General features: G+C 33.9%; 5 protein-coding genes across 6 annotated transcripts in view; 3 read left to right on the top strand and 2 right to left on the bottom strand.

Annotated features, from left to right (window-relative positions):
- The window catches only part of LOC125826958 (acetylornithine deacetylase-like), a 291,462-nt gene that overhangs the window by 105,214 nt on the left and 162,085 nt on the right, over positions 1 to 24,163 (top strand). The gene's annotated exons all lie outside the window — the stretch shown is intronic.
- Positions 1,584 to 10,302, top strand: LOC125826924 (probable ADP-ribosylation factor GTPase-activating protein AGD9). Its single transcript, XM_049506277.1, has 7 exons — positions 1,584 to 1,806; positions 1,975 to 2,093; positions 5,305 to 5,734; positions 5,905 to 6,171; positions 8,217 to 8,339; positions 9,695 to 9,793; positions 9,889 to 10,302. Exons 1-7 carry the CDS (start codon positions 1,738 to 1,740, stop codon positions 9,994 to 9,996), a joined length of 1,215 nt encoding a protein of 404 aa, XP_049362234.1. The 5' UTR covers positions 1,584 to 1,737; the 3' UTR covers positions 9,997 to 10,302.
- On the bottom strand, positions 3,098 to 3,488 carry LOC125826957 (NADH-ubiquinone oxidoreductase chain 1). The gene has a single exon (XM_049506311.1). The coding sequence runs from the start codon at positions 3,470 to 3,472 to the stop codon at positions 3,173 to 3,175; it is 300 nt and encodes a 99-aa protein (XP_049362268.1). The 5' UTR covers positions 3,473 to 3,488; the 3' UTR covers positions 3,098 to 3,172.
- On the top strand, positions 11,443 to 15,950 carry LOC125826907 (ubiquitin carboxyl-terminal hydrolase 20-like). Its single transcript, XM_049506257.1, has 8 exons — positions 11,443 to 12,145; positions 12,260 to 12,380; positions 12,663 to 12,773; positions 13,289 to 13,458; positions 13,589 to 13,924; positions 14,350 to 14,472; positions 14,720 to 15,263; positions 15,352 to 15,950. Exons 1-8 carry the CDS (start codon positions 11,726 to 11,728, stop codon positions 15,663 to 15,665), a joined length of 2,139 nt encoding a protein of 712 aa, XP_049362214.1. The 5' UTR covers positions 11,443 to 11,725; the 3' UTR covers positions 15,666 to 15,950.
- On the bottom strand, positions 19,320 to 20,644 carry LOC125826942 (glycine-rich cell wall structural protein 1.8-like). 2 transcript variants are annotated; one of them, XM_049506293.1, is made up of 4 exons: positions 20,327 to 20,644; positions 20,129 to 20,182; positions 19,985 to 20,056; positions 19,320 to 19,843 (listed from the first exon to the last, which is right to left on the bottom strand). In XM_049506293.1, the coding sequence occupies exons 1-4, from the start codon at positions 20,595 to 20,597 to the stop codon at positions 19,500 to 19,502; spliced, it is 741 nt and encodes a 246-aa protein (XP_049362250.1). In that variant the 5' UTR covers positions 20,598 to 20,644; the 3' UTR covers positions 19,320 to 19,499. The 2 variants fall into 2 exon arrangements, with proteins under 2 accessions (XP_049362250.1, XP_049362249.1); XM_049506292.1 differs by having other exon boundaries at positions 19,985 to 20,182.

Below are 24,163 nucleotides of genomic sequence, written 5' to 3'. Positions count from 1 at the left end.
TTATGTCTTGTGACATAATTTGTGTCTTTAAATTTATGTCATGTGGCATAATTTATCTCTTGTACCACTAAACTTATTCCATGGAGAATAACTGGTGTCTTTTAACTCATGTCTTGTGAAATCATACGTGATATTTTAAAAATGTAAACCTGCAAAGCAAATAAAGAATTGTGTCCTTTGCTTCATGAGGGAATTGCTAACCTCTTTGACTTTGAGATAATGATTGTAGTCTTTACTTGAAAGGTGATTTTGCCAACGCCTAATAGATTAAGCTTGCTAACGGTAGCTTTTATAATTTCATTTACTTAAACACGAATCCATTTCAGTTGTATATTTAAGACATTTTGGTATAAATTTCAAAAGTCTGATTTATTTTTCAAAATTTTGCAAATTAAAATAAAACTAATAAATTGAAACGGAGGGAGCAAAGGCATCTCTCCATGATTAGTATAAATTTTGATTTTGACCAAAATAATTGTTCAATAACTCTTAAAAGGAAGGCTGGTATGCTGTTGGAAATCTAGTAAGCTTTCTACCTCAGAGAACTACCAGGTTGTTGAAAATGAACCACCAAAGTATTAAGTATATATATATATATATATATGATATCGTGAATGAGTCTACTCCTTTCTTAATCAGAATTCTTGAGTTTTCAATATGAAAAGAATAGTTGGTAAGTAGTGCTACCTCCAATTTAGCGCTACCCAACACAATTTAGATTAATCGAACTCCAATACAGATATCGAACATCGAAGATGATAGTAAAAAAGAGTTGTTGAAAAAGAAACTATCAGGGTATTCTCTAACAACAAAGAAAATAACATCACACTTTATTCAATTCCTATATTTCCTAGATCTAGAGGGTGTTCTCGTCACTTTAAAGCTGACATTTATTTAACAAAATACAAACAAATAAGAAGAGAAAATGTTAAATTCATAGAGTTGTGTGCTTTAATACATTTCACACTTAAACTAACAAGAGTTAGTTCTAAAAAACATTACTTGTTTTTAAAAAAACATAAAAGACAACTAATTACTTAATTTTATATTAAATTTTGCTTATATTTGTTAGTAAAAGGTGAAAAGTACGACAACTCCTTGATCGTTTGATTCACGTACTAATTATGTGAATTTTACATTTATATAATAATTATTAATAGAACTTTTGATAAAGTAATTGATAATGAATGAATTATTTTGAATTAATTAATAATTAAGAGATATACTTTTATACAAAATACTACTACTTACTTTAAGAACATCTTTAAATAAGAAAAATTATATGGGATTGTTTCCTCATATACAACCAACCAAATGTAATATTTTGTGCAAATTAATTTGGCCAGATTTTTTTCTAATTTTGGTCTATTGAAAATATTTTTTCTACCTCGTAAAGATATTTTTTTAAGACACTACTTATGCAATTATGTTGTTGTTGTTGCAAAAATAGTTTAGCCAGAATTATTTTCAAATTATTAAAGGATCAAATTAGAATTTCCCAAAAAATAAATCACAAAATTGCTACAAAAAAAAAAAAAAAAAAAAAAAACCCCTTTTAATAGAATTTTTACATTTATATTTGTAGATTAGCGGTTTTACATATATTCCTCTTTCACTACGTTGTTGCACCATTTCTGTACGTTCCTTGAAGAGGCAATTCGCGTCGTTTTTCTCTCTATCATTGTCGCCGTTTATCCTTTTCGTCGGAACTTCGTAGAATCATCTATTTCTACAGCCATGGCTTCCGAGAACTTCAGCGACAAAAACGCTGTTTTTCGGAAGCTCAAATCCAAGCCTGAAAACAAGGTTAGTGTTTTAATTTTTTTCATTTTGGAACTTTTTTATATTATTTTGTTGATATTTTGATTGATTACATAGAGATTTTTGAGATCTGTTTTAGATCCGTTATTTTGGTTGAGTAATTTTGATTTTCTATATGATTTAATTCAAAATTTGTTGTTTTTTCCTTGTTAGATGTGTTTCGATTGCAATGCTAAGAATCCTACTTGGGCATCCGTGACGTATGGGATCTTCTTGTGTATTGATTGTTCCGCAGTTCATCGCAGCCTTGGCGTTCACATCAGTTTCGTTAGGTATTTTTTTTTCGTTTTAGAACTATTGTTTTGGCTTAATGAGCTGATTTTTTGGTTGGTTCTTGTTTAATGTGGCACCTGTATGGTTTATTATGGCTGGATTTTGAGTAATAACTTGTTAAGAGCTGTGACTTTGGTGTAAGTTACACACTAGTGAAATGCACCATGTATTGAATGACATGGTAACATTGACTCACTTATATGAAGATATTTGTGGTTTTTTATAAATATGAATTCCTCGTGTTGTTCAAAGTTTCATATGTTGAGAAACATTGTATGATGACAGATTTTGTTGAATAGTAGTGAGTATTCTCATGCATCTAGTTAGTTTCCCATTGAAGCAAAGTCTTACATGGACTAGAACAAATTGGTCAAAACCAATAGGCAACTACCAACCTTATAAGTTTCTTATTCTATTTCACTCCCATGGGTTATGGTTTATTTCCATTTTGGTTGGACAAGGATAAAAGAAAAAAAAAAGAATGAGGAAAGTGACTGGATGATATTATTGATTTGGAACATGAAGATGAGTTTTAGGAGCAAATTACAGGATATGCCATCGATAGTCGCACGGCTTATTGATAGTTTAATAGAAGTCAAGGCTGATAATTGGTAAGGGGGAAGGTTGTTGGAGATGGGGTCATGGGGAAAACGATTTAGATCAAGATGTGTGGAAGAAGAAAGGGAAACAGGGAGATTATTGCTCCATGATTTTCTGGAAAGTAAATCAGAGGATGACATTCAACCCCTAAAACTTCTTATTATGCACAGTTAAGAATAAATGGTAGTATATGAGACTAATAAGGGCAATGTCTCGAGTACTTTGAAGAATATGAGGGGGGGGGGGGTCCTATTTTACTTGCTGATAGAGATAACTCTCCGAAAAATCCCTCAAATTCTGGAATACTATACCCCAAGCTATCTGGTGGACTGTCTGAGAAGGAAGGAACAACAGAATCTTTGAAGGCACAGGCAAAACATACTTAGCCAAGTTAGCAAGTAGATCGTTCAACACCTGCGGCACAAACCCATTTTGAACCTATTGGTCCTAGTATCATAGGCGACCGAACGGCCGCCCCCTAATTACTAGACCAACCTGCTATAATAATTCCATAAACACCTAGCGAAGATATGTCAAACAAATAAAGTAGTCCTATGTTCGGATCTGACAATACCATACCATAATCAAAAGGTACAACGGCCCGAGCGACCGGACTTAACATAAATGTAGCCACTGGAGACATTCTAAAAAGAGAGAAATTAGCACTACTTGGTGAAATAGGTTCTTTTAGAATCAATTTCAAACCATCTGCTAGAGGTTGTAACAATCCAAACGATCCCACTACATCAGGACCCTTTCGACGTTGCACAAAAGTCATTACTTTACGTTCAGCTAGCACTGGGGTACGGATTTACTTACTATTCGACTTGAAGTGGAGGACTACCTAGATTAGAATGAGGATTCAATATTTTGTGATAGTTATCATGGATTGAAAAGGGACGGGCCAATAGCAACGCAGAAGTTTCATACAAAGGTGCCTTGAACAGGCGGGGAAAAGACGTTTAAAGCGGAGGGAAAACCAATCTCAGAAGGGACGGATGAAAGGGAAAATTCCTGTGATTCTTGGTTAGCTGACTAAGAGCGGATGGGCCGGGCAAGGAGAGCGGCATTGCTATAGGTTCGATTCATCAATGTCGGTATCTCAGTCACAGATTGATGTTGTCCTCAAAATACCCCTTAGTTTTTACTCAACTATATCCGTAGTATCAGGATTTCGACCACCCGGTCGTTCTTATGGATCTCGATATGTTTGGCTAACTACGATGGAATTGGTAAAGGGGGAAGGTTGTTGGAGATGGGGTCATGGGGAAAATGATTTAGATCAAGATGTGTGGAAGAAGAAAGGGAAACAGGGAGATTATTGCTCCATGATTTTCTGGAAAGTAAATCAGAGGATGACATTCAACCCCTAAAACTTCTTAATATGCACAGTTAAGAATAAATGGTAGTATATGAGACTAATAAGGGCAATGTCTCGAGTACTTTGAAGAATAATGGGGGGGGGGGGGTCCTATTTTACTTGCTGATAGAGATATCTCCCCGAAAAATCCCTCAAATTCTGGAATACTATACCCCAGGCTATCTGGTGGACTGTCTGAGAAGGAAGGAACAACAGAATCTTTGAAGGCACATGCAAAACATACTTAGCCATAAGTAAGAACTTTACCTTTGCTAGTGTTTGCGGTGCGAACTGGTATTTCTATGGGATTCAGATTTCTTGTTAGACATGTGACAGGAATCGCACAACTTGTAAGTTGTGATACAACTACATTTTGACGCTCTAGCTTGGTGCTATTCAATTTAATACAATACCTTTATGTTTTCTCAAAATGGACCCTGGTTCCTTTTGTGGTGAAGTTAAAAACTGTAAGAGCATAAAGTTAGAAGAAAACAAATGATGTTACAAGGCAAAATGGAGTAGAAAATGTAGTGTCTCCCAGAGAGTACATCCAAATAGTCAGGGAAACTTGCAATGTTTCGATATGATCTTTGCTTGTTTTTGCATTTTTCCTTAAATAACTGAGCAAAGTTGGTGCTCCTTCTCATTTCCCACAATTCCATACACAACACTTTTCACATGTGAACTACTGTTGTGGGACTTGCGGCTACTCCACCTGTCCAGATTATGATGTGGCCATGGGGAATATGATATTATCTTTGCTGTCTTGTTGGGATCGCTTGAAAAGCAAGCAGTGAGTGACGTGGAAAGGAGATGTCAATTCATGTCCTTCTTTTTGGATTTATTACTATTATTAGTATTAGTATTATTTATATAAATATATAACATATTTTTTAGTTTTAGTTTATTTATTGTGATGATGATACAATTCTTAAATGAAGAAATGAGGATTCATATAGCCGATCCCAACTTGTTTGGGACTGAGGTGTAGTAGTAGTAGTTGTTGTTGATAACCGTGGTGTTTAAACCAACTGTCAGTTCAAGCCATTGGTCATCCTTTGTTAATGAAAGGGAGAAGAGAGTAGATTAGCTGTTAGTATTCTAGGTTTGGTGGTTAAAATGTTGGTGGCAGTATGATAGGCTTTTTTTCTTTACTATATTAGGGTTGGGGAGTAGGGGTTGATGTAGTCAAACAAGAGTAATAGTAATCTTCTGTTGTTGCTCATTTACTGAGAAGCTGAGTCTTGCAGATCGACAAATTTAGATTCGTGGTCTCCAGAGCAGTTAAAAATGATGTACTTTGGTGGAAATAACCGTGCTCAAGTTTTTTTCAAGCAGCATGGATGGAACGATGGAGGCAAGACTGACTCCAAGTATACCTCAAGGGCTGCTGACTTGTATAGGCAGTTACTCTCAAAAGAAGTTGCTAAAAGTACTGCAGAGGAAGCAGCTTTGCCAGCAACTCCTGTTGCTTCTCAGGCTGCACAGGCTACTAACGTATTTCCGGATGTTAAGACTAGTGAACCTCCAAAAGAAACGTCTTCGTTGAAGGACGAAAAAACCGAGGTTACTGCTTCACCCAAAGCCTCTCAAGCTGTTACCACCTTTCTTAAGAAACCTACAGTTGCGAAGAAAGCTGGGAAGTCTGGAGGACTTGGAGCTCGCAAACTTACTAAAAAGGTACATATTAGACTTGCGAAGAAATTGGGCATATATGTAAAATTGGATGCTTTGAAATTCCTGCATCACCCTCCCCCACCAAAGAAAAAAGAAGAAATATCCCTGCTGTTTTAACACGTTTGTTCTAGTGATTTTTGGTTTCCAATCTATTGACCCTTCACCATGTACAGTCTAGTGAAAGTCTCTATGAGCAAAAGCCTGAAGAACCGCCTGTTCAAGTTCCCTCCTCCAATGCTGCAAGTAATGCACCTACTGTTGGTTCATCATTTGCGTCTCGTTTTGAGTACACAGACAATGTCCAACCTGCGGAGACGAGTTCTGGAGGCTCTCGCGTTCTTAACCATGTGGCCCCTCCAAAGTCCACCAATTTTTTTTCAGATTATGGGATGGATAGTGGTTTCACAAAGAAGACGAGTTCCAATTCTTCAAAAGTTCAAGTGAGTTCTTATCCTAGCTTTTATTTTCCTTTATCATCCAGGATTTTTTTAAAGCTTATTAAGTGAAATTTGTCATGTGTGTTGTTTATTTGCCAAGTTTAATGGAAGGAGAAAGGTGGACATTATTGCGGTGTCTCTGACTCTCTTTGGTTTCTATTGTATCAAGCCTTCAAAATATTGAGATCTTGGTCTGATGTTCCCTGTTACGGATCTTACTGCATCAAATTTTCTTTTGCTCTATCCAGAACCGACTTGAGACAATTCAAGCCTACACAAGTTTTATGCAGTAAATATATCCTCCCCCCCCCCCCCCCCCCCTATTTGTGAGCAACTTAAAACTGATATGGCTTTGTGTTTCTTCAAGTGGTCTAAAAGGACAAATATACCCCCGAACTTTAAAAAATGGTATGTCAATACCCTCCATGATACTTTTCGTCCATCAAAGCCCTTGCCGTCCAATAATTAGTGCACATTTGCCCCTCCCACTAACGGAACACTCATTGTGTACACGTGGCGCAATTCTATGCCACAACCCTAATTGACCAATCTTTTAACCCAAATTTGAAAAACCCACCCATGACCCATTTAACCCACCCGATTTACCCACAATAAACTCTCTAAAATCTAAAGAAAAAGCTCCAATACCCATTACTTTCTCACAATCTTTTTCAGGCTTTGTACATCACTTCTACTACTCTCTTGATTTTTCTTTCTTTTGATTCTTGATTTCCCTGTTTTAGCTGTTGATCCTTTTACGCAATGACTCTTGAGCTTAAAAACTGAAATTCTTGATAATTCCAACAGTTTAAAAGATTAGATTTTGCCTTCTCATTTCAACTGATAAAATTTATGCATGTTCTTGGTCTGGTGTGAAATGCAATGAAAATTCTGCTTTGATTATTGGATTGGATCTTTCTGTGAAAAATCTTGGTGGGTTTTCTCAGAGAATCAATTTAGTGTTTTTTCAGACCTTGGTGAGCTGAATTTGAGTCAACTCATTTTCTGAGAAACTCCCGGTTGGGATTTTCAAGTTGAGTAATTTGAGAAGCTTGGATATTAGCAGGAACAGTTTTTCTGGTCATTTCCCAAGTGGATTTCAAATCTTGATTCTCTTGTCATTCTTGATGCTTTTAGTAACAACTTCTCTGGTCCTTTGCCTAAAGATGCTTCAGAAATTGAGTCACTCAAGGTACTGTTAGGGTTTGCTTTGTGAGATGAACCATTGTAATGGGTATTAGGGCTTTTTCTTTAAGATTTTAGAGAGTTTATTTGTGGGTAAATCGGGTTGGGTTAAATGGGCAGGTTTTTAAAATTTGGGTTAAAAGATTGGTCAATCCGGGTTGTGGTGTAGGATTCCGCCACGTGTACACAATGAGTGTTCCGTTAGTGGGAGGGGCAAATATGCACTAATTATTGGACGGCAAGGGCTTTGATGGACGAAAAGTATGATGGAGGGTATTGACATACCATTTTTAAAAGTTCGGGGATATATTTGTACTTTTTCCCTTTTTTGATTGACTAACTATTTAGAAATTGGTGAAGTGCCCTGGACCGTTAATAAGTAATGCCCTGTTCTGTTGGAGCTTTGGATACTTCGTTAGCTATTATTTTTATTTATGAGATTCCCAAGTGCTCTGGAGCATACTTGTTCCACTGACCTTCCCACCAGCTTCCTTGGCTAAATTTCTGGTTGACTATCTATATAGAAATTAGTGTATATCTGGCTTTTTGGAAAGCAAGCTAGGACTAAATTTCATCCTAAACTCTTGGTACCTCAAGTTTCTAGCGCTTGTTTACTTGTTAAACCATTTTGGGTATTCCTAGACTGCCTAGAAGTAGGTTCTTGCTCCTCTTTCTGCATCATTAGTTTTGACGTTTCTATTTGTGATTATGTTCCTTTTCTCTCCCAGTTCTTTTGCTCCTGACAGATCAGTGTTTTACTTGTGATGTTTGTGTGACATAAAGTTTCTCCTTTCTGCCTCTTGATCTTTATCCAAAGCTATTAATATGTTTTGTCTTATGTGTTTGTGTTATACTCTAATCAGATTGAGGAAACTGATGAAGCAAGGAAGAAGTTTACTAATGCCAAATCCATTTCATCTGCTCAATTCTTTGGTGATCAGAGTAAAGCTGCAAAGGAAGCCTCAGTTTCTCTTCAGAAATACTCGGTATGCTTGTTATAACACACCTCCTACCAGTTTACTTGGCTTATTTTGACCATCTTTTAGAGTGATATTGGACTTTACTATGACAGTGTAACTAACAATAGAATAGACATTAATAAACAGGATAGAGTTGATATAAACCAATTAAATTTGATGTTCCAAAAGACTAAAGAAGTCAGAATTATATTTTAATCATCAATATTGTTACAGTTTAGTAAATTTGGGACAAGGGAAGTATATAATATTCCCTTATATAGGTACACCTACTGCTTTAGTTAGCATTGAATCCTTGAATTGCCTCTAATGCTGCCCTATATTAAACATCTCATTATCGTTTTCAGATTCTTCTCCGTTCCTAATTATTAAAAATCTCCTGGAAAAGTGAAATGAAATTCTTTTGGTAAGGCAAGAATGTCGCCCAAGGAAAGTAGAAGTCAATGCACACTAATCGAATCTTTGGGGAAGGATGGTGGTGCAAATTGCCTTTTTCCCTTCTCCTTTCTAAAGCAAAAATGAATGTCATCATTTTGATCGTACTTGCGGGGTAGAGAGGGTGTTTCCGATAGACCATCAACTCAGAAAGAGAAGTTATTTGAAGCAGGATTGTAAGAAAATATGATAACAAAATATCAAGATACAAAGAAAACGAAGCAACAGATGAATATTCTTAATAATTATGTCACAATAGTTAGGAACCGAAGATTAAAAAAAATTACTTCACATACTCAAACTCCTGCATAAGGAACTTTCTTATACGTTATTAACTACTCAATTCAATAAGAGAGATATAAAAGGCCTAAACATGATTTAATCCTCTTCCGATTGAAAGTCATTTCAGAGATTTCCTTTTCAAAAAAAAAACAACCACCATTTCAGAGACTTCTCAGGTCCAACTTTTGGTAGGAGTTGAAGAGATTTGAAACCATTACCATTTCTCTTCCAACAAGCCTTTCACAGATCGTATAACAGACAAGTTGTAAAGATAATGCATCTATAATGACTCAAAAATAGTGGAGCTCTGTAGTGAACTGCTAAAATATTCAACCCCTAGATTCTTCTAATATCTGATCAGTGGCTGAGTTTAGTTTAGCGGATTCAGCTATTATTATAATAATCAATAATCCAATTGTTTTGTGCAAGCTAATAACAGTATGTTATAATTAGGTTATTAACTATTACTGTAGTTTGTATAATGATTTTGAATGTGCTTACGATGCATAATTGACAAAGTTGGCTTTGGTGTCTATCTTTAAAAACAAGATTGAAGGCTGTATCTAGTAAAGCTGATGTTTATCTGAAAACTGAAGTACCAAACTCAGGTTCTAAAGCATACTTTCTTTCCCTCTTTGTATTCATAGGGTTCAAGCGCCATTTCTAGTGCTGACCTCTTTGGTCAAGATGATGGGGCTGCTTATGAAATAACTGCTGGAGAATTAATTAATAGGATCTCTTTCCAGGTATAGTGATTTTGATACGCAATGCTTTTCACCAGTTTCTATATGAAGGTGTTGATTGTATTTTCATTACAAATGTCTCCTTTTTACGCTTCCAGGCACAACAGGATATGTCGTCTATCAAAAATATTGCTGGAGAAACTGGGAAGAAGCTGTCCTCCTTAGCATCCAATTTGATGTCTGATCTTCAAGACAGAATCCTGTGAGGAGAGACTCTTGTGTGTTATAAATGAAATGGAGATGACAGTATCTAAATATTGCTTGTAGAGGTGAAAAAAGTACGACATTCTTTCAGAAGAAGTAGAATTCTAAGGCTCTTGAGAAGTTGGTGTCTCATCTCTATAGCGCTTAAAGATGCGTCTTTTAAAATTTCCTATTGTAATGTGTTTTTTTGGTTGCCTTTTACACTTTTACTTGCCTTTTTAGCTCATAGATGTTTGTGAGTCGAATATTTTGCTCTGTGTTATGTGCTGCTGTTAGAGTTGAAATAGAGATCACCGACTTGTAATCTAGCAAAAAATGTTTTTGTTTTGTGCAAAAAGTAGAATATACCTCTTTACTTTTCTTTCAGCGTAGCATTTTCAACGCCTGACCTACGATTTGAAATTTATAAGTTCTAAAACTTGCCAGGAAATCATAGTTCTTAAGTTACTCAAAATTTGTAGATTAAACAAGCTTTCTTCTATTAAAGAGCGTGTAGGAGCAATAACAATAAGTATGTTCAAGTGTGAATAATATGACTTCCCATCTTTTATTTATAGAATTACATAGAGGTAAACAAAGAGAATGTCATAAACATGATTAAGGGGAAAGATCACGGAGGACGTGGGAGATGTAGCATTAAGAATTTGAGGTCATGGCAGAAGTGGAACATAATGATATAAGTAGTGGGGAGATTATATTAGTGGACATCCAGATAATAATATATTTCATAATAATAACATTTTTTAATTAAAAAATTAGGACAAATTAACGTCTCACAAGCTAAGGATCAGTTTGGTTTGGTTTATAGGGTATCTACGATTCTCGGCTTATGGGTATTCACTTCTTTTAATATAAAATTACTATAAATCACATAGTATAAGTCCACGATTATTTACACGCGATGTTTAATAAGAAAAAATAAGATTAATACTACCATTAAAAAAACAAACTCAGTTTTTTAATTAAAAAAGATTTTCTTAACCAAATAGCCAAAATTTCTTAAGAAGAATAAGAAAAGTGATCGGACATGACTTTTTGATTTTGTCTTCTCACGCGAAATTCATAAAACGTATAAGAAATGCTTCAAACTAGTTACTAAACCAAAGTACACCCATTAGGAGATTAGGAGATTAGTTCACGAGTGCTGAACGTTTAATATAGTTAGTTTTAAAGAAATTATTTTATATAAACAATTTTACGTCGAAGCTCGAGCATTCGAAAGGCGATATGTGGATCGATTTGTAGACTAAATTACTCTGAGATTATAATCCCGAAATTCTAATTCTTAAACTAATTTATTCCATAGGTAGATAAAATAATACTCCTATAAACTTACACGAAATAAGTTTTTTTTAAAAATAAAATTAAACTCATACATATTTGGTGAGATCCATGAATATGTTAACTTTTGGTAATTGTTTTTAACACTTACGCGCTGTATATACATTTGGCTCCTTCCTAATTGAAAAACACTCTTGAAAAATCCAAAATGGCGGCTGATTTTTCCCTCCCATTTCAAAACTCTCCATTAATCTGAATAATTCCTCTAGATTTCACTTCCCAATTTTCCCCAATTTTCATATTCAACCTTTTCCCTCTTCTTCCCCTTTCCCTCCATTCTTCAAAACCTTTAAACTTGCAAAAACTCCCAAATTCAAAACCCTAGAAAACCAATTTCAGCTTTCCTTCCTCCAGAAGTCAACTTTTACATACGTTTTTCTCAACATTTCAATGAAAACGCTTTGCTCAGAAACCCTAGAAACCGGTTCTAAACCGGTTGATTTTGTAAGTTCTGACGAAACCCTAGATAGGTCTTCCCCAATTTCTGCTGATCGGAATCTACCGAATACTGAAAATTCAGCCGGTCTGAACGAATCGGAGGAGTTATGTATGGAGGAAGAAGAATTGGATGCGTCACCTGTTCGCACATACTCTGCTCCATATTATTGTAGCCGTTGGGGTCAACCTTGGGGTAAAATCACCGACTCCAAGCCTTTGGATTCACAACCGACTGATGCTGAGCCCGAGGATGAGCCATCGCCTTTCGATTGGACGGACGGCTCTTCGGAAAATAAAGTTGAAACTGAGAAATTGGCGACGGTTGAGTCTCAGTGGAATTCGTATAGAGACGAGGAAGCTAAGTTTATGCAGGTATTAGTCTTCAAGCTTCATGAATTGCTCTATTTTTTACTGTAGGACATATGTTAAATGAGATTTTGGTACTTTTGTTTTTTTGTTGATTTTTTTTTTTTGGCTTGTTATCAGGGTGCAGGGCTTGCTAATTTAGGCAATACGTGCTTTCTAAACGCGGTTTTGCAATCGTTCATGCACACAGTACCTCTGATTCAGGGCCTTCAGTCGATTGATCACGCCACACCATGTACTAGTAAGAATTAACCTCTCTGTTCCATTTTATATTTCTCTATTATCATTCATAAAAAGTTTTGACTTGTAATAGATTTGTAAATTTTTATTTTTGAAAAAATAAGAGAATCTATGTTCAAATGAAGAATGAAAAACTGAATAGTTCGATCCTCGTACTCCAAACACTTTAAGTTACGTTAGTGTGTGTGATCTGATTAATCTTTTTCTGGTGGAGAAAATATCATCTTTCTTTCTCTTTCTATTCTTGAGGTTGATTAGCAATATGTCCATGTAACAATTGCAGGTTACCTGAAGGGGTTCTGTGTAATTTGTGCGCTGAGAAAGCTTATTGATGCTTCACTGTTTTCTGAGGCTGGTGTAGTCTCTCCCTGGAAATTTGTTAACAACTTGAACTGTATCCTTTCAAATTCACTGTTTGTGATTTTTGGGATAATATTTTCATTTTATACACATATTTTGTTTGATTGAAGGTAAAAATATTAATTTTGGTCCTTGTGATATTTGAGTAATTACATTTAATTGTGTACTTTTGATCCCTTTACTAGTGAATATTCACACATTTATCATAGTTATTACCCACATGTTATGATAAATGTGTGTTTTTACTTCATATTTGATGGTAAAATAGTTCAACTATAACATACTTTCATTGTAAAGTGATTAAATTACAAATTTCAATTAATTAAAGGTTAAATGTGCTAAGTCAAATATCACAAGGATCAAAATTAAAATTTACCAATAACTGTGGAATTAAAAGTGTTACTTATTATCTTTTTAAATAATTATTTATCAATTTCAAGATTCTATCGAGACATGCCAGCTAGGTATGAAGGTTGAATAAATTCATTGCTTTGCTTGCAAATCTGTAGCTGTTGTTTCACTGTCATCCTTAACTTTGTGAAAAACCAGATTTTTCTTCTACTTTCCATCGGTTCCAACAGGAAGATGCTCATGAGTTTCTACAGTGTTTCCTGGATAAACTTGAAAGATGTTGTGATGAATCAAGACCAAAAGACTTCCAAACTTTAGAGACTGACAACATTGTGAAGCAGGCTTTTGGAGGTCGTTTAGTTAGCAAAGTAAGAATTGAAAACTAGTCATTTTTTTATGCCTTGTATTTTAAAATTGCATTCACATATATGCTATGGTCTTCATTCTTAAATACAAATGTGGAATTAATACTTTACAAATGCCTTTCTGAAATTGCAGTTGCGGTGTTGTAATTGTGGCCATTGTTCTGACACATATGAGACTCTAATAGATCTGAGTTTGGAGATTGAAGATGTCGACAGTGTGGACACAGCTCTAGAGTCATTCACAAAGGTTGAGAAAATTGAGGACTCTGAAACAAAGTTTACATGTGAAAAATGCCAGGAGCAAGTCTCCATTGAGAAGCAGCTTGTACTTGATAAGGCTCCCTCGGTAGCTGCCTTTCATTTAAAGAGATTCAAAACAGATGGTTCTCTTGTTGAGAAGATTGACAAATATGTTTCGTTTCCTCTTGAATTGGACTTGCATGATTATGCTGATAACCAAACTGATAATGTGAGTTCCTGTTACTCCTCTGAGTCTATGTTAGGACCTAGTGTTGCAGAGGTTCTTTTAGTTTTAGGAGATGGAAGATATGAAATAAAGTGAAATTTTGCTGGTAGAGAACACGATGAAGAGTAATTACTATTGCTTAGAAGTAGAGTAATAGTTTTTGCGTTAAACTTTTCCCGTGTAAGTACTAGTAGCTGCTAGTTCTGGGATTCTTACAATGTAGTTTTGGTAAAGAATTTGCTGATAGCTCTAGAGACTTGTATTTGTGTAATGAAATTTACTCCTTTGTTTATGTAAGATATGATATGGGGTCTAAGCAGGGTTAATACTGTATACAGAATTTCACTTAATTTCTATTTAAGATCCTTCTTTTGTTTGCTTTATCTCTGAAACTGGAAATGATTTTGAATTTTTTTTCTTGTGTACAGGAAGAAATGAAGTATGATCTTTATGCAGTTATAGTGCATATAGGATTTTCATACTGTTCTGGGCACTATTACAGCTTCATTCGTTCTGCTCCAAATGAATGGTACAAATTTGATGACTCAAAGGTATATACTACAAACAAAGTTCTCTATTCTTTTTTATGGTTTAGTGTAGGATTAATCAGTTTTCTCAAGTTTCCTAATATTCTGTGGATTTCTAACTTTGTAACCATCATCTTGTTTTTGTACCAATTAAACATCATTACATCTTTGCTTATTTTTGTTATATGGTAACCTGCATTGCCCCTGGAAAAAACGGGGGTAAAACAAGCGTTTATGATGAACTGATTTTATATTTGTTTCAACTTGATAGGTTGTTCGTGTTCGAGAAGATTATGTTTTATCACAGGAAGCATATGTTCTATTTTATGCAAAGAGGGGCACCCCTTGGTTTTCAAATTTTATTGAAGGGCAAAAGCCTTTTATAGATCCGTCAATACGGAGTACTTCTCCCAAATCGGTTTTAGAGAATACAGATGCTGTCTGTGTTCCTTCTCCGCTTCTGCCGAATGCCCAAGCTTTCTGTGTCAAAGAATCCAATGATGCTGCAAATGAGTCATCTCCCAGTTCTCTCAACAAGGTTCATGATAGTGACGGAAAGGAAAATGTGCAGATGATGTCTACTCCTAGACCACCACTAGGTGCAAGTAATATTTTGGATTCCAAGTCACGTGAAGTGGATAAAGTGTCTTCACCTTCAGTTCTCAAAGATTTGTCTAAATCAGTTTCTAGTGTTTCAGTACTCGAAGAAAACTGCAGTACTCTGACCCCTGGTTCTACCAGCAGAACTTTATATATCACACCCGACACACCGCCTAGATCTCCAAGCCCAGAGATATACAGAGAAGACCCCCCAGGTATCTTCCTTTTCTATGTTATTGTCAACTTTGTTGCTTATAGTGAATATAGAGAAGCTGATGCTAAATCATTGGTTTTCATTTGCAGATAATGATTACCATATTCCTCATGGTCATCTAAGAACGGTAGGCCAGGTTTCTTGCAAAAAGCAACTGCAGAAAGACCTAGAGCAGGACATGGAAAGAAAGCAGGCGTGCTCTCTGATAAAGAAAAACATGCCTGGGTCTAGAGCCCAGCAATTACTAGCTGCTATGCAGGGTTCGCGCAGTGAAGGTTCTGCTAATAAGAGGAGGAGAGGAATGGAAGTATCTCCAACTAGAGATGACAGTAATCCCACCAGTCGCCGAAGGTCTAGCATTGGCTCTACGATGCGTCCTGTAATGGCTGGCAGCATGAGATAAGCTATGAGAAAATACTAGTAGTAATTTGTTAATGGAAACGCTGATACCAAGCTCTAGGCATCTTGTATCCTCCAACAAACATGGCTCCGAGTTAGTTTTATAGATGTTCAGCTGTTTTGTTGTTCATATTTCAGAGTTCCATTGTATAGTGCAGAGTAAAGATTTAATATTATATTCTCAATGTTGAGAATTATAATTACTCGCACATACCCAACAACTTGGAGAGCTTTTGTAGTATGAATTTTTTATTATATACACCGAACTTTAGTGCATAGTAAATATCAATGCTTCTATTCATTTATTAATTTACTAGTTTCGTAAAAAGTACAAAATATTTACAGGACTAAGCAATTAAAATATAAATACTAGTTATTTTATGTGCTTAGTTGAGAGTTAACTTTGAGGTTGTCTAAAAAAAACTTTGGATTGAAGCATCTTCAATCATCACAAACCAGGCAACTTTTTTTTGGCTTCCTTGTATTTTGTTCTTGTGCATCACATCCTAGGTTACATAAATTCTTTTTCTTGTTAATATCGAACAAATTGTTTTGAGCTCCTCAAAACTTGTCCTATATCTAAGTATGTGAAATGCCTTGAGCAAATCCCTTCTTTTCTCCTTCACAAATAATTACATTGAGATTATGTCTGGTGATAAAGAAGAGAGGAATTTTTGCAAGAAAACAGGAGAAGAAGATGTTCCCGAACATGTAGTTATAGTGATGAATGCATTGAAAGAATTCTCCATTGAATCACTTGAATGGCCACTCAAAAATGTTGCCTTGAAATCATGTTGCAGTGTTACCATTATTGGCATAATGCCCTGGCTCAATATTCCTCGTATATATATACTTCCATGTTTAATCATTTCAATATTTCTCGCGTCATCTTCTCATGGACTAATTTTATCACCTACCTAAGATGATCATTATATATTTAGGATATATACTTACTTATGTTCTTAATTTTACAGTCTCCGCCAAGACATGGTCGGACATCTGGAGCGTGGATTTTCAAGAACTTACAATGATTAGAGAGAGAAGTGATCAATGGAGAAGTACTGATTATGCTAAGTATCACAAAGTTCAATATCTAATTGATCTTTGTGAAAAATATGGGGTATTGACTTCAGCTCTCTTAAATAATAATCATATAAAATCTTGTTTAAATGATTTCTTCTTCAATAATTATTTTCTGATTTATCAAAATTAATTTAGGTAGAACCAAAAATCAGAACAGAGATGGGCCATCCACTAAAATCTCTCGTGGTGGATCTAATCACTACCCTTCAACCTACTCTAGTAGTATTCGACAGGTATTATTCCCTCCATTTCATTTTACTCGACTCTTATATCAAAAATAAATATTTCATTTTACATGATATTTTTAGCAATTAGGTGAGTTATATTACCTTCAATAAAATACACCTCTAATTAAAACTTTTTAAAAAGGTATGTCAGATCAAACATGGATCAAATAATATGAATATATATTAATTACACGTGACTTGGCGATTATGTAAATATTTTTTATACGGTCTATATTGCAGGCACCATGACAAGAAGAATATAGAATACTATGCAGAGAAACTACCAATATATGACATGGTTTTAATAAACGAAGATGGAGAAGTGGATATGATGATCAAAGCAAAGTCTCAGAAAAATACCAAATCCCCTGCACCTTCAATGGTCACAAAACCTATGATTTCTGGACAAATTATTAATTTTTTCAAGCCAAATTGTGTCAAAACTTGAAAAATTCCAGAGAAAATTGAGCATTTTGCTGTCTTACAATAATATTAATAAATAATTTAATATAAGGTTTAAATAAGCTATTAAGAAATTGAATAACGTTATTCTACTCCATATATCCGTTGTAAACAGCAAAAATTTAAAGACTGCAGCATCTTCAAGAGTCAATATTACTAGCACTTTTGCTACTATATATTATAATAAATTCAATTATATTTCTCCCATTTTCTTTCTTTTGTGATTTTATTATTAAGTACTCTATTATCTTTGTTAACTTAACATTGTACTTCAGAATTAGAGCCAACAAAAGTTAAACAACTTTAATTTATTACACCCTTCGTTCAATTTTACTTGTCATATTTTGCTTCATGAGAATCAATTTGACTTATAATCTTCGAGCTAAATTGAAATAGACTAATTCAATATTTTAAATTTAAACTTTAAATGTACGAATATGAAAAAAATACTATAAGTTGCAATCCTTCTCATATTAATATGATAAAAAAGTATATCTTAAAATATTGATAAAAATTTATACAGTTAACTCTCGAAAAACGAAATATAGCAAGTAAAAGCCACAGAGGACATAACAAATTAAGGATGCAACTAGCAAAGAAGTGCCATGATCTGTTTCATCAACTTGCAAAATACTTTTTCTTTATCAAGAGAAGTACCGTTTTAGCTCTTTTCATATCCATTTAAAAAAACAATGGCAAGGAATCATTTAACTCCTATGGAGTATGATCATACCTAATGAAAATAGCTTGAAGATCAGTTTTTCTAGGATCTTAACTTTACTAAATGGGAAAAAAAAAGATAACTGCACTTTCTGACTATGACAAAAAAGTGCAAAAGAAAGTGGTAAAATGGAGAGTTTGATAGCTTCACCTCACTCATTGCGTTTACAATATCTCATATATATGTCATACGTGCTCACACTCATCTCAGCCACCTGCTAGGGGACCAATTCTTTTTCCAGTAACAATAAGATCATCAAAATTTCATTTGCATTTTATTGGTAAAGGATGTGATGCATAGCCCACCACTAAAACGATCTTTAACAACAATTATTCAACGACAATAGTTAAATTACTACTCCCTCCGTTTCACAAAGAGTGACCTAGTTTGACTTGGCACGGAGTTTAAGAAAACAAAGAAGACTTTTGAATCTTGTGGCCCTAAATTAAAGTTATGTCAAATGTACAAAATTGCCCTTTAATCTTGTGGTCTTAAACATTCCACGTGAAAAGTTGAAAGTAAAATGTTACCAAAAAAGGAAAGAGGTCATTCTTTTTGAAACAAACTAAAAGGAAAGGGGGTCATTCTTTTTTGAAACGGAGGGAGTACTAAATATATATTTTTAGCGGCAATTAATAGTAACAATTACATTTTAGCACTCTTTGTAAATGTTCCTAAAGTCTATAACGACATTAGATTTAATAACAATTATCTAAGAACAATAAAAAGTTTACCTTTTTTTTTGTTACTCCCTCCGTCTATTTTTATTTATCATGTTGCACTTTTCGAAAATTTATTTGACTAATTTTTAAAGTTAAATTAGATTACATTAATTTGATATTTTAAACAAAAAATTTAGTTATTCAAAAACTATACGAAAAGTATTATAAATTGCAATTTTTTGTGTATCAATATGATGAAAAAATACATCGTAAATGTTAGTCAAAGTTTTTGTAGTTTGACTTTAAAAAAGAAATTATGACAATTAAAAGTGGATGGAGATAATAATATACATATTTATTGGCCGCTAAAATCTATTTTTGTTGTAGTGCGCTGGTGTGACCAAAATATCAGTGATTGTCTAAATTAGTGGTTACTGAACATTGGAAGAGAACTTTGTTGTAATCTACCATTGCTACCAGTAGTAATTGTTGTTCAATGAAGATTAAAGAAAAAATTATAGATGATGAAAATCAAATATTGATTCTTATATACTTTTAATATCATTATTACATATTAAGGATAACAATTGAAGTACATATAGTAATTAACACTACTTCAGTAGTAGTGTAGTACTAATGGGGTTGCATGCATGCATGCATTAGACCATACAAGTTATGAAAGTTCAAGGAATGTAGCCACCATGGCCACCTCCTCCACCACTTCCACCACCTCCTCCATATCCACCTCCTGATTCACCACCAGCATGTCCACCTCCGTAAGCTCCTCCTGCGCCACCACCTGCACCTCCACCGCTTCCATATCCACCACCACCAGCTCCTCCTGAACCATAACCTCCTCCATGACCACCTCCCCCTCCATATCCACTACCAGGTAAACTTCCTTCTCCTCCATAGCCACCACCACTTCCTCCTCCTTCTCCACCTCCATAACCTCCCCCCGGAACCCCTCCCGCACCATATCCACCACCACTACCACTTCCACCTCCTCCTCCACCACCATATGCACCTCCATGTTCTACACCTCCACCGTATCCACCACCACTTCCTGTTCCTCCTCCTCCACCACCATATGCACCTCCATGTTCTACACCTCCACCGTATCCACCACCACTTCCTGTTCCTCCTCCTCCACCACCACCATATGGACCTCCATGTTCTGCGCCTCCACCATATCCACCACCACTTCCTGTTCCTCCTCCTCCTCCACCACCATATGCACCTCCATGTTCTACGCCTCCACCATATCCACCACCACTTCCTGTTCCTCCTCCTCCACCACCACCATATGCACCTCCATGTTCTGCGCCTCCACCATATCCACCACCACTTCCTGTTCCTCCTCCACCTCCATATCCTATATCATGATCACCACCACCACCATAACCCCCTCCTCCACCATGTCCACCACCACCACCTCCTCCATATCCTCCTCCATGCTCTCCACCAGGTGCATAACCGCCACTACCTCCACCACTACCACCACCTTCACCACCACCACCATATCCACCATGATTAACTACACCTTCATAACCACCACCACCTCCAGAACCTCCACCTCCACCACTGCCATATCCCCCAGCTCCACCACCCCCATAACCGCCTCCTGAACCACCACCATGCCCTGCACCATAGCCAACGGTGCCACCCACATTGTAGCCAAGACCTCCCTCTAGATTGAGGAGAGCTCTAGAAGAAGCATAACATATGGTTACACTAACTAACATAAAGAAAAACACAATAGAAACCTTATGATTAGCCATTGAAGAATGTTTTGTGAATCCCACAATTTTGGTTATGATATGTAAACAATTACGCCTCTATATATAGACATTCCCCAAACAAGCATGTTGTGGTTGGATGATGGTCCAGAAGCGTGTCAATGAGCAAAGAGTGGTTGAAGCACATGCAAGAAGAATTTTTTGCTTCCCCCACTATCGCAATATCCACAAAAATACACAACAAAAGTGGAATAAAGGGAATTAGGATGAAAATGATATATATGCTCTTTCTGTTTCAAGTTGTTCGTTCTATTTTAATTTGATACAAAATTTAAAAAAATAAATAAGACTTTTAATTCTTATAATTTTAAATTAAACATGTAACGGGAAATTAGAGTTACGATTACCTTAAAAATAAAAATAAGTTTTTCTTAGACGAACTAAAAAAAGAAAGATGTTGGATAAATGGAAAGTATTTTATTGCACTAGCTAGTAGACTACAGTAGAGTGCTTTTGCTGGCATCCACAACTTCGATTATCACTGCCATTAATAGTCCAATGCACCGGACTTTGATCGATGATGAAGTTATTTATCCAATATTAATCCAATTCAAACTGTTATAAATCTTTTACTAAATACAAATTCGTGCGTTTTAATTTTAAATGATCATGCTTGATCAGACACAAATATTAACAAAATAATTTTTTAATAAGATGCCAGCAAAAAACGTTCAAATTAGAATAAAACAATTTTTTGATTTTGTTTTTACATGTTGTATCGAAGTTGAGTTAAATCTCTAGTTGTGTTATATATACATTTAAAATTTTCATGTATTAATTAGGACTTCCCTTCAAGATTATTAATTCGTAGTGTGTTATATATACATTTACAAATTTCATGTATTAATCAAATATTACTTCATTTTTTTTAGAGGGCGCCATTATTACCACGAATAAATTTAACAACAATAATATAATTGTTGTTATATTATATTTAATAGTAATAATAAATATGTGTATTTATAATTGTTATTCTAGGTAAATGGCGATAAAATTTTTAGCGATGTTGAATATAATGACGTTAAATCAATTGTACCTAAATATGTTTGCTACTATAAATGTTACCGCTAAATTATTTTTATTGCCAGTTTGCCACTAATTAGATTTCTCTACTAACCCATTTATGTGATGTTCTTATCTTTTGTATTGGTGCATTTTGCAATTTCCATTGAAGGGATAAAAGTAGCAAGTGGTTGAAAGATTTATATGTCTCCCTCAATCATTTAAAATGTACTATTTTCCAATTAAATAATGTAAGAAAATTTGATTTGCATAATTTCTGAATATTTAAATTAATCCTAATTTTAAAATTAATTTAGTATATGCTTATTATAATTTATTAAAATGAACGTTACTAAGCGAAAGTATCCATCAAATTAGATTTGACAATTTCACCTTTTTTGTGAGAAGACGGATTTCCAAATTCGACATTATAAAATTTGATCAACAGTCTTAAAATTAAAGAGCCTAACAAGAACCAAACATGCCCAAATAGTTTATAAACCTTCTTGAATTTTGTAATAAACTAGTTAAAGCGCGATCATATTGTCTTATATATAGTTGATATAAAAAAATTTAGAAAATTTCAATACTAAAAATAATATATATAAAATCGAACTGAAAATAACAATAAAAGAAGAAAGGAAAAAAAAACAATAAAAATAAATTTGTCTGAAGAAAAAAGTAGAAGAGAACTACAATTTAGCTTCAAAAAAAGTACAAGACAACTACAATTTAGCCTTGAAGTAACACAGAGAAATATTTCTTTATATGCAACTTTATTACATACATTGTTATTTCATATTTAGGTGTTTCAAATTATTTATGCTATTTTACTAATAACTTTCTTTATATAATTCTATTTACGTTTATAGGATTTGTTTAACTATTTAAATTTAGAGTTTCAATAAATCATAATTACTAGGAGTTTTTTTCTTATAATAACTAACTAAATAAATGAGAAAAATGAAATTAAAAAACAATTTATTATTTGGCCAGTGCAACATTTTTATTCCTAACTTTAATATGGGTTCGTCATGACATGTAATTAATATAAATAGATGTTGGGCAAAAGATTTTAGAGAATTACAACTTATCATTTTTTTCATTTATTTAGTGAGTAATTGCCTTATTTTTTAAATTGACTAATCATGTAATATTTTTTAGATTTTTGAAAATTAAGATAATAAGAGAGATCTCATAATTAAGAGAGTTAAGAGGATGAGTTTTTTTTAAAGCTATTTGAATTGATATTTATTAGACTACTTTATTTTAATACTAGATAATGTTGCCCGTGCTATGCACGGGCCCAATAATATAAATGGTATATTTTGGGGCTAATAATCGAGTTTTTGAAGCGATTGTTTGCGTGGATAAAGGAATAAGTTTTTTTATCACAAACCTGTACTTTCTTTAACGCTATTTAAGGCATAATAAGACTACCCACATACAACATTTTTGAAATATTTTATGTTGTCAATTATCATGATTTATAGTATTTTTACGATAGATTCACTTCAAGAATCAGTGAAATTTTTTGTATTTTTTTTCAAAACATATTTTATGTTGTCAATTATCATGATTTATAGTATTTTTACGCAATTTTTAAATATAAAAAAAATAAGACAAATAAATTAAAATGGACCCAATATATGTTATTTTTGTTGTCTCAATTTATGTGACAAATGAAATTTGGAGAGTCATCCAAATTTTCATATTTTTTTACAAAATGTTTGAAGTTATTAATTATTGTGATTTATAATATTTTTATGTACCTTTGAAATAATGTATATTACTGGTCACTTTGTCCTAATTTATGTGATATGGATAAAATTACAAAATTAACCCTTTTAAAATGTCTTTAAGATATTTTAAGTTGTTAATTATTATTATTTATAATACTTTTTTGGTAATATTAAAATGATATGTGTTATTTTTTCTGTCCCAATATATGTGAGCCTGATAGAATTCTGAGAGTCAACCTATGTTATTATATACCTTTTAAATATTTTAAATTGGTAATTATTGTATTTTTTAATGCTTTTTAAATCATTTGTAAATGATATATGTTGTTTCCTTGATTGGGACTTTTCCATTTGTGAGATATATATATATACACACATATCGTGCTATGCACGGGCCCAATAATATAAATGGTATGTTTTGGGGCTAATAACCGAGTTTTTGAAACGATTGTTTGCGTGGATAAAAGAATAAGTTTTTTTTATCACAAACCTGTACTTTCTTTGACACTATTTAAGGCATAATAAGACTACCCACATGCAACATTTTTGAAATATTTTATGTTGTCAATTATCATGATTTATAGTATTTTTACGATAGATTCACTCAAGAATCAATGAAATATTTTGTATTTTTTTTCAAAACATATTTTATGTTGTCAATTATCATGATTTATAGTATTTTTACGCAATTTTTAAATATAAAAAAAATAAATTAAAATGGACCCAATATATGTTATTTTTGTTGTCTCAATTTATGTGACACAAATGAAATTTGGAGAGTCATCCAAATTTTCATATATATTT

Source organism: Solanum verrucosum, unplaced genomic scaffold (genome assembly GCF_900185275.1).
Source record: "Solanum verrucosum unplaced genomic scaffold, falcon-dt-bn FXZP01000060.1, whole genome shotgun sequence".
Lineage (NCBI taxonomy): Eukaryota > Viridiplantae > Streptophyta > Magnoliopsida > Solanales > Solanaceae > Solanum > Solanum verrucosum.
Note: the sequence above shows the minus strand (reverse complement) of the source record. Positions and strands in the feature narration are given on the sequence as shown.